Consider the following 9,977-nt stretch of genomic DNA (forward strand, 5'->3'; position numbering starts at 1 on the left):
TAATTTCCTTCTATTTGCTTCCAACAAAAACGTTCCTAATTAGTAAAACCCTTTCACACAACGCTCTATTTTCTATCCTAAGTATATACCAGTTACGCACCACTACTTTTTGAGTCAATGCTCAACCTAATGAAAGCAAAATATTTTATTTTGCTGTATTTTTCAAATGACAAAACAAATACACAATTAGGATAAGTTTCTGCCAAAACGAATCGAAAAATCCATTTCTCGGGAGCATCAAGCTTCAGAATTCGTCGTGAAAATCCGCATCAAAATCTTCGTTGATGCCGTCATCATATACTGTGCTGTAGAAAACATAGTCATGATCGAGCATCTCCTCGAGCGTTAATTTTCTATCTTTGTTATCATCCGCCTGAATCGAACGATGTCACGCATTTCATTTCAAATTCATATCAACATGTCTCATACATAGGAGTACAAAAATTGAAACATTACTAACCTCCGACATCAGAAAGCTTGCATAATATTTAGCATAGGAAAATTCTCCTGGGTGAATGTAATGCAGCATTGGTTTCAATTCTTCCACTTCCAAGCGTCTGTCAAACATTTTTCGATTTCGAAAAAGATTAGTAAAGTCCTCTAAACTATAATATTGGCCAGCAAAGGAAGAAAAAAAAATTAGGTCAAAAAATGTGTTAGCTTTAAGTTCAAGGTATGCATGCATACTTGTTCTTGTTCACATCAAGTTCTGCAAATTTCTCTTCCGGTGTGGGTACATTTTTCCCGCCCCTTTCAAATTCAACGTAAGTCTTGTAATTATCATAAGCGTTGTGTAAAAACTCGTGGAAATTCAGTTTGCCATCGTTATCCTGATCCATCCGCCTGTAAATTATAAGCAGACATTTCGTTAATCCGTTCCTTTGCATCAAATTATTCAGAAAATATATTAAGGCATTAATATGTTTAGTGTGAAAGACAGAGAAGATATGTGAGAAAATGTACTTCATTTTTTCCCTCAACAGCCATTTGTGAATTTCTTCGTTGTTACTGTCTTCTGGGTGCAACAAACTGCAACAAAAAATGGAGATTTCTGTTGAACCAGAACTCGCAAATCGTATAGTTTTTGCCACAGTAATATGGGAATGAAGGGAATTTACTCTTTAAATTCATTGAAGTTAAGTAATCCATTCTTATCAGCATCTGCATTATCAAACTGCTGCTTCCACCATCCAGCTTCACCGTGCTCCATTCCGTTTATCTCTGTTTCACCAGAATTCGAGATACTTAAAACCTAAACTGTTCAAAGCTCTAAAACAAATGTCTTTTCTACGTATCTCCACACCCCCCACGTGATCAAAGTTGAAGGAAATTGAATAGAAGTTTTTCCAACACGTCATGTCTTTCCTCAAGACAATACGTACGTCCTGCAGAAAGAATCTCTACGTACTTATAAAGAAATAAGTACATCCTGCAGAAAGAATCTCTACGTACATTCACACACACATAAACTTATAAAGAAATAAGTACGTAGTTAAATACCTAGGTCCTGTATGGAAAACTTGGGCAGATACTCCATGAAAGAAATTGTTCCATCACCATCTTTGTCATACGATTCCACTTCTTTCTGCGTCCTATAATTCAACCTCTCCACGGTTTGTTTCATGACCCAATCCTCGAGCTCATTAGAGTTAATCAACCCGTCTTTTGGCGCCTGGTCTATCAACGGGAACAAAGTAATCAGCCTCAACGTGAGGTTCAACTTTCCCTCATCGCCGAGATATTCATGCATTTCCTCCACCTCACTCGCATTCATCATGGGATTGTTGTTGTGTTCCGACAACCCCACGCGACTATTCGTTTCCCCTCTGAATCCACCACTTTCCTTGGCGTACCACTCCATCTTGGCTGCCAGAGGGTCGAAAATGGGGGCGTGACCCGCGTAGCCAAGACGTCGGTTGAGGCCAAGGTGGGGGTGGGGGTGGTTGGGGCCACGGTGTTTGGAGGGAAGCATGACGAGGAGAAAGATAAAGGCGGTGGCAAGTAGCGCGTAGACCACTGCCTTCGCCATTGTTTGGCATCAAAGAAGAAGAAGAAGCCAAAGCATGGGGGGGAAGGTGGTGATGATAAGCAGCCTACGACCAACTGAATAATTTGGGTGGTGCAGAAACGGTTAGTGACCGTTAAAATTGGGAGGTACATATGATGTAATGTAGCACCTTTGCTTTTATTGTCAGAGATCGGGTGGGGGACATCTTTAATTGTTCCAATTTAGCAAAACCTCGGCAGGTGTCTGTCTCTCTGTCCAGGTTTATTTAAGGTTTTCATGTTTGTAGTAACTAACGGATGCACTCGAGCAATTATTAGATGGTACTGGACTACCGTGTGGACTATTTTGTCATAGTTGGACTTGTAACAATTAAATTGGTAACCTCATAGCATTGAATGGTACGGAGACCGAATAGCTGAAAGTGAAAATATAAAATCAGACAGTTTCGGAAATCAAATCTAACAATTAAAAAACCCGTAGTACTAAAAGCTACGTAGCATTGCAGCGATTTTATTGTGCTATATAAAGAACATAAAACGGTCTTTACATAGTAATTAGGACAGCAATTCATATATATTAAAACAAAACAAAACAAAAAAATAAAAAAACATTAGATCGATGGCAAAATGTAGGCCCTCGATATGCATTATATTGTGCCAGTTAAACCCAGGGAGTTAAACCTTTCTTTGCACTTCTACCATAGGGGAGACGAGTAACCCAACGAAAGAATGTTACACAACGACGAGGTAGAAACTACGTACATACACAACATACTGCTCTATTTTCAAATCTCTTGAAAAGACGAACAGATTAGGAATATACATCCCCCGTTAATGTTTCAAATAAACGACGGTCGGTCAGTGACTCTTCTGCTTTGCACCCTGAAACCAAGGCCAGTTTGACTCACAGACATCACAGGGAGAGTTGCCATCGTTGTCCTTTGCACTTGTGTCTGCATTTTGCTTCACAAGAAATTCAGCAATGCCTTCTCTATCACACATAACAGCGTAATGCAATGCGGTTTGCCCCTCATTGTCCTTTCAAGACCAAAAGAACAGAATTTTAGGATGGCATGACAACGGGGATGGGGTGGGATTCGGAAAAACTTAACAAATTTTGCTACCGTAAGTAAATGTTTATCTTTTAATCTACCTTTTCATTAACATTGGCATTCTTGCTAACTAGCAGCTCTGTCATGTTCAGGTGCCCACGATCCACAGCCCAATGCAATGGGGTCCTTCCCTCACTATCTGCAATCAGTGCACGTAAACTGTTTTACGGCAATACCAGCATTATACAAGCACATAAAAAGTTTGAGCACAAGAAATTCCCTTCAACATCCTAATATAAAATAAAGGGTAGCATGATAGACCACCAATAAAAATAGACCAAACACTTTTCTGTGTGAGGAGAGAATACATGCCACAAAAAAAACAATTAAGGCATGTACATGCATCCAACGAAAGAAACATGCGGTGTGCTATTTATGTGAGGAACAAGCAATAAAGGCTAGGTTAATAGAGATATGCACCCGGCTCAATTTGAAGTCAAACTTGGGGTATCACAGCTTTTTGGCCTAGCCTTTTCAAGCTTTTACAATTTCTGTGCTGATTTCCAAACAGATATAAGCATGTTAACAACAATACTGAAATTGGAGGCTTCCTCGTTTCTACATGCCTTAATGATGTTAGTTTGAACTTTATCCTATGTGTTATCAAAGTTTATACTTAAGCATGTTGACCATAGCATAAAACGTATTTACCTATCTTACATGATCACAATCCTAAAGGGTCCAATCCACTGTTGTTCAAACTTTGTTTTATGCATCCAAACTTGGATATTAAGCTTGAATTATAGCTCATTTATCAAGGAAATAACCTCTAAAAAGCTGAGATTTAACAAGGAAAGGAGCTTCTATGAAGCTGGGCCTAGTTTATGAGCAACCTTAGTCTGTTAACAACCCATAAAGAAAGAAAGTATACATGACTTCATGGTTATGGAAGTATTAATGGAATACAACAATTACGATAACGTCAGCTGAAACTTAATGAACCTATTAAAGAGGCAGATGGAAGAAAACAGACCTTTCTGATCCACCGAAACGCCACTTTCAATGCATTTAAGCAAATTATCCACTTCTCCTTCTCTCGCAAAGGCATGAATAGCATCCATCTTTCTGAAAAATAAAAACAAAACACCTTACGTTAGCATTACTTTTTATTTATTTCCAAGACATGATATCTACTAATCGACAACAATGTGTAAATATTAACCCTCCCATGCTTAGCAGTCCTAAGAAACTTACAAATCCTTTTCAGATTCTTCCTCGTAAACAAAGGTGCTGAAAACCGGTCCCATTGGTCCTTTAGAATCATTACCAGATGCACTACCTTCTCCACCTCTGCTCTTCTAGTAATCATATGTCAATAGACAGAAAGAAACCAGCAGAGAAAACCCAACAGAAAGTAAGTATTGCTGTCTGGCAGGACTAAAATAAAGTCGAAAACAAAAGAATAAAGACTCACCACAGTCAGACCTGCTGCCCAATTAGGATAAAGCTCTGTGACAATATCAATGTACTTCTCCATAGCATCTTCAGGAGGCATAGCACCCAATTTCTGCCAAGCTTGCCTATAAGAAATCACCGAGCGAACAGATTCAAAAACACAGCAAGCCACTAAAGTAAGATACACAGTTTAATCAACCCTAATTCACCAATTACCCAGTAAAAACATTACAATTAGGGCAAAATTCCATCCATCTAATCATGATATTAACCAAAATCAATCCAAGAAACACATTACCCATCCCTATCAAGCTGAAAATAAAATCCATATAAATAAACCCAAATCTTTCAAGTAAGTTTTCGGTATAAAGAAATGGCAGAGCAAATACCATTTCGCGCGAGCAGTCATTTTCAGAGCAGATGGCTGCGGCGCGCTGCAGGGTCCCTCAGTAGCAATCTTGTAAAGCCCATAAAGCTTCAACTGCGCATCACTCGACACCTTCTGTCGATCCACCGCAGCCGCCGCGACAAACGCCGTCGCCGCGCTGAACAGCTCGTCCAATTCCGTACTCTCCACGCCTTCCCAGTCATCGTCACTGTCAGCTTCGCTGCTATCGTTCCTGACGCTGCCGTGCTCGGCGACGACCGATTCGGCCTCAATTGCCGCGGAGCTCAAATCGGCGGAGCGAAGCTGGTCGTCGCGGGGCTCGGATTTGAGCGGCGGCGGATTGGTGTCGGCGGGGGCGGCAGCGCGAGCGCGAGTGAGGCTGAGATTCTCTTCCTTGAAGGAGATGACTATGGCGATGAGCTTGGCGAGGAGGTAGGAGAAAATGAGTCCGAGGATTATCGATTGGAGGAGCTGCTGCCACTCTCCGCCCATTGTTTCTTCTCTGCGTAAAATCCTAAACCCCAACCCCAAACCCTAGAAATCGGGGAACTAGAAAGAGAAAGAGACAGAAAAAGATTGGAGTTTTAGAGAGAGAGAGAGGGAGATGGTGTTTTACGCCCCGGAGATCAGAGCGCACCGCATAGGAGACAATCATCGGGTCCTCCGCGGACAAATACAGTTAGGTGCGAGCTCACTCATTAAATTTTAGTTTAATTAATAATTAATTTGCTTATACCCAACTTAGCTGAATTTTTGTTGTGTGTATCTATTAAGTTTTAGTACATGAGTTGCATTTGATAAAATATTAATAAAAAATAAATAATATCAATGTACATGAGTTACATATAAAAAATATTTTTTATATTTACATAAAAGGCCCTTGCCGTGTCCTGACCTTGCTCATACCGTTAACCATGTCCAAACTGTGTCCGGGCGTGTCGGCGCATCCAGGTGGCCCTCCGATAGTTCGAAGTTTTAAAGTGTCTGTGCAACATAGGCTAAAACACATGCAACTTGTTCAACAACCAACAAAATAAAGTTAGTTGGAGGTTACCATTATAATAAATTTTCAATTCATGTTACACATTATTTTAATTTTTGATTCATGTAAAATTTGACGAACATAGCATGAAAATTCAGATAACATTCATATAATTCCCTTAATATTACACATTGTAGATGCTACATTAGGAATTCACCATTTTTTTTTTTTGTCTAAATACTTATCTTATTTATACTACATGTCCATACAAAACACCAATCGCTAATATCTTTTTATGTCCAAAAAGAAAGGATTGGTAACAGTTTATAATCTATGGGTCTTCTCCTCCATTGCAACATTCTTCATCATCAATACTTGCACTTTCCATAGCCTGCCAACAAAAAAAAAGATTAATTAGTAAATCAAACAACGATCAATTAGCTAATTACTATTCTATACAGAACAAAAATCATTTTCGGATCTCGATGTCCGGAGCCTAAGGATCAAGTGATCTAAATCACTTAAATTGAATCCGACGGCCCCCATTAACTTATTTCACTTGACCATCTCACACAAACCAAAAACTCCGATCTATCTTTTACACAAACCAAAATCCTTAAGCTTCGGACAGTAAAGTCTGTATAGGATCCAAATTGTTCTACACAAAAACGAAAAAGGGTTTGCATGAAACTGACTTGGATCGACGGCAGTGATGGCGCCAGTCTGTTCAAAACCACAATCAGAATCCTTCCTTCCCATTGCTTGAAAGTAGACATTCATGGCATACGCTGCATGGGCTCTAACTGTGTTGGGCATAAAGCACGGCCCACCTTGTTTGATTGGCTCACAATTCAATCCCAGCCCACAAACATAATCAATATTCTTCTGCAGCGCCTCCGGGTCGGCCCCTTTCTTGGGCAAGCACCACAATTTCCCGCCGTGTGGTCGCGGCGGGCTCGCCGGTGCCAACACTGGGACTGGGCCTGGGCCTGAGTTCTTAGGTGTAGTCGAACTAGCCTGTTAAATCCAAGTCCACAAACCAATCAAGCACATACATAATAATAATATCAAGAAGGGGAATGTTTTAGGGTGATTATTTGCGGCGGCAGCTACCGTGTGCCGAAGGATTCCGACGTTGTAGGTCGGCGTCATGTCGGGTCGAAAAAGCCCGAAATTCCTCTCAGGTGTTGGGCCGGACTTGAGATTTTCATTGAACAAGGAAAATACGAAGGTCTCAAAAGTTCGGTTTGGCATTAACGGGGTGCCATAGCCTGATGTCACGTGTTGAATGAGATTTCGATTGTAATCCTCGGCACTCTGTGCGTCAACCCCAACTTGGGCCGGATCACCCTGAGAGGGCCAACCCGTTTCGGCAATAACAATCTCAAGGTCCTCAAAGCCCACAAGTTTCATGGCTGAAAAAACAGCATCTAATTGTGCATCCAACATGTTGGTGTACAGCATTTTAGTATTCCCGTCAAGCACACCGGGATTTGGCCGGAAAAGCGCGAAATCAAGCGTTTCGGGGGAGTATCCGAAATACGGATACGGGTTCACCATGAAAGGAGAATTGGTGGATTGCAAGAAAGTGAGTAAAGGTTTAAGGACATGGATGTCGTAGCCTTGTCTAAATTTGCCGGAGGAAGGTGGGGTTGAGCTGGAGAGAATGCCTAGAGAATGTGGGGTGGAGACCTTAATTTGGCGGTCCCAGGACGCATCTACTAGTGCATTGTGGAGGGCTTGCATGGCAGGGACAAGGCCAGAAATGAACAACTTGTTTGTGGTGGATAATACTTCGTTGCCTACTAAAATTCGGACAATGTTGGTGGCTGGGATATGAGGCTGGACGTTGGTTTTAAGCCACTGTTGGGCGGAGCGTATCTTGGTGAGGTGGGGGATTTGGTCATTTGGGATAGTAATTGTGACAGCGATACCGGTGTGAGCAAAGGCTCGGAGTATGTCGGGGTTGGTGTCAAAGAGCCTAACACGGTTGATAATGGTGGATTCCAGAAGGAAGTGGGCGACTTTGGCCGGCGGAGGAAGGTCATTCGCCATCGTGCCATAGTTCACTCCTATAGATCCTTCCCCTCCTATCAACAAAAAGCAAAGAACAGAAAAACAAGACTTTTATTAGCGTAAGCGATAATAAGGGAAAAGATATACTAGAACACATGACCTCGCTTGCATAGAGTAAACGCTCTTAACTACTTCAGCTTCTGATAGATGGTATGAGGGTTGGAGATTATGCGTACCTTGAACGAAGATTGAGACGAGGAGGAGCAAAATGCATCTTCGAGACGAAGCAAAATTGAGAACAAAATTTCCCATGAGTAAGAGTAGTGATGTGTTTTGGAGTGCTGTTGTGCATATTGATGCAAGGGTGCTGCTGGTGTGCCGGTTTTGAAGAAGTCACTTTTGGATTCTTTGCGTTGGAGTTGGGACTTGGGAGAGTACGGTTTCTTGCAGCCGAGGGTTAAGTGTACATGTCTTGAGAGAGCTTTTACCTTTTTGAGCCTACTTTTAAAACACTGCCCGCAATTAGATAATTTGATTGGAATGAGATCCACTCTGGATTTTTGTATCCGGAGGCCACGTATCGAGAGATCAAAACTGTTCAAGAGAAAGAAAGAGATATGAATCGTTCAAATCTTTGGATTTTTGTGGAATAGTCAAGTGAGATGGCCTAATAAGAGCAGTATGATTGAAATTGAGTGGTCTGAATTTCTCGATCCGTGGTGTCGGATGCAAAGATCAAGATTGGATCTCAATTCAATTTGATTCTCTGTTTCATCATTTCTTTTTCTTATTTTATATAGATTGCAAATCAGGAATAATTTTTGTTTAATTTTTTGTTGAACTCGGTGTTAATTAAGTACTTACCAATCAAACAAAGTGATAAAAGATGTGAATATATGCTGTTATGAAAGTAATAAGCAAGGGATTGATATCTGAAATTCAAGCTTTTGTTAGTAGCTAAAGTTGATTAAGTACTGCTGAGTCGATCTTAATTTAATTTGAGTGGATAATCGCTTGGGGGAATTTACCTTTACTTGTCATGATGAACAACTGAATGATGCTTGCAGTCCCAAATAAATAAATTAATTAATTCGAAGTGTAATATATCTTTTTCACAAACGATGGAATCCTTGCATTAAGCTAATTGATCTAAATTATGGGACGGGAAACTCGAACTTGGATGCAGAGGTTGAAGCATACTAGCACATTGCTTTAGCCAATTTAGCTAAGCACAGATATGCAAAGTCTAATGTTAAAAACTTAGATGGAATAGTAGCTTAAGTAAAAATTACTAGAATGCGACTATAACATCGATGGATCTTAAGGATCATGGTTAAGTTAGCTAGCAGCTTAATTAGCACATCTGGCATAGAAATTTTGTTTGCACCTGTAAAATTTGGGAGGGAATGGCCAGTGCATACACATGATCGGATTGCCGATTGAGGAAAATGTACGTGCTCCAAATCAAATGGTGTTTCACGTACAATTAGACGGGATCGGATAACCCTTTTTCCTTTTTTTTGTCTATGTTATTGGTATTCTCTAACGAATTACTAAGGGTAGTGATTTCACATTCTCGTTTTCTCCCTTTGCATGTAACTCTACTATTCTCGTTTTCTCCCTCTGCATGCAACTTTAGTATTCTCTAACGAATTACTAAGGGTAGTGATTTCACATTCCCTGTAGCTAGGCATGTATGGGTCATATGTCCACGAAATTATGTAAGGCTAGGTAGCCCAGCATACTAAGATAGGGTTTGCTGGTGTACAAGAGGGTTAAATTCTTGGATCAGTACAGACTTGCATTCAGTCATTAGCGAGAAGATATACAGAGTAAAGAACAATAGGGTAGATGGAGCTGGCACTGGCGCTGCACATCGATCACCTGTCTTTTTCAATCTCTCTTCTTTCTTAATTAATTTTCCTTGAGGAGCTTTAATTACAAAAGCGAAGAAATATGGGCTAGAGATCCTCTTCGGATTTCACTGTCCGAATGCCAAGGACGAGACTACTCAAATTGAATCCAACCATCTGTATTAACTTTCGCTGGCTCACCTCACACAAACCAAGGACCTGAA

The 9,977-nt window shown here is 40.7% G+C and overlaps 3 protein-coding genes across 4 annotated transcripts; all 3 read right to left on the bottom strand.

Moving 5' to 3' along the window:
• On the bottom strand, positions 1 to 2,060 carry LOC137733162 (uncharacterized). Its single transcript, XM_068472322.1, has 6 exons — positions 1,501 to 2,060; positions 1,119 to 1,221; positions 964 to 1,029; positions 688 to 843; positions 461 to 557; positions 1 to 373 (listed from the first exon to the last, which is right to left on the bottom strand). The coding sequence occupies exons 1-6, from the start codon at positions 2,027 to 2,029 to the stop codon at positions 245 to 247; spliced, it is 1,080 nt and encodes a 359-aa protein (XP_068328423.1). The 5' UTR covers positions 2,030 to 2,060; the 3' UTR covers positions 1 to 244.
• Positions 2,061 to 2,488: 428 nt separating this feature from the next.
• Positions 2,489 to 5,611, bottom strand: LOC137733901 (acyl-CoA-binding domain-containing protein 1-like). Of its 2 annotated transcripts, none has more exons than XM_068473118.1 (6): positions 4,904 to 5,611; positions 4,534 to 4,639; positions 4,314 to 4,414; positions 4,093 to 4,184; positions 3,161 to 3,258; positions 2,489 to 3,045 (listed from the first exon to the last, which is right to left on the bottom strand). In XM_068473118.1, the coding sequence occupies exons 1-6, from the start codon at positions 5,392 to 5,394 to the stop codon at positions 2,866 to 2,868; spliced, it is 1,068 nt and encodes a 355-aa protein (XP_068329219.1). In that variant the 5' UTR covers positions 5,395 to 5,611; the 3' UTR covers positions 2,489 to 2,865. The 2 variants fall into 2 exon arrangements, with proteins under 2 accessions (XP_068329219.1, XP_068329218.1); XM_068473117.1 differs by having other exon boundaries at positions 4,314 to 4,417; positions 4,904 to 5,608.
• A 446-nt stretch (positions 5,612 to 6,057) lies between these two features.
• LOC137733146 (glucan endo-1,3-beta-glucosidase) lies at positions 6,058 to 7,955 on the bottom strand. Its single transcript, XM_068472306.1, has 3 exons — positions 6,998 to 7,955; positions 6,580 to 6,901; positions 6,058 to 6,275 (listed from the first exon to the last, which is right to left on the bottom strand). Exons 1-3 carry the CDS (start codon positions 7,937 to 7,939, stop codon positions 6,253 to 6,255), a joined length of 1,287 nt encoding a protein of 428 aa, XP_068328407.1. The 5' UTR covers positions 7,940 to 7,955; the 3' UTR covers positions 6,058 to 6,252.
• Positions 7,956 to 9,977: the final 2,022 nt, after the last annotated feature.

The sequence above is a fragment of the Pyrus communis genome, chromosome 5 (assembly GCF_963583255.1).
Source record: "Pyrus communis chromosome 5, drPyrComm1.1, whole genome shotgun sequence".
In the NCBI taxonomy this organism is placed as follows: Eukaryota; Viridiplantae; Streptophyta; class Magnoliopsida; order Rosales; family Rosaceae; genus Pyrus; species Pyrus communis.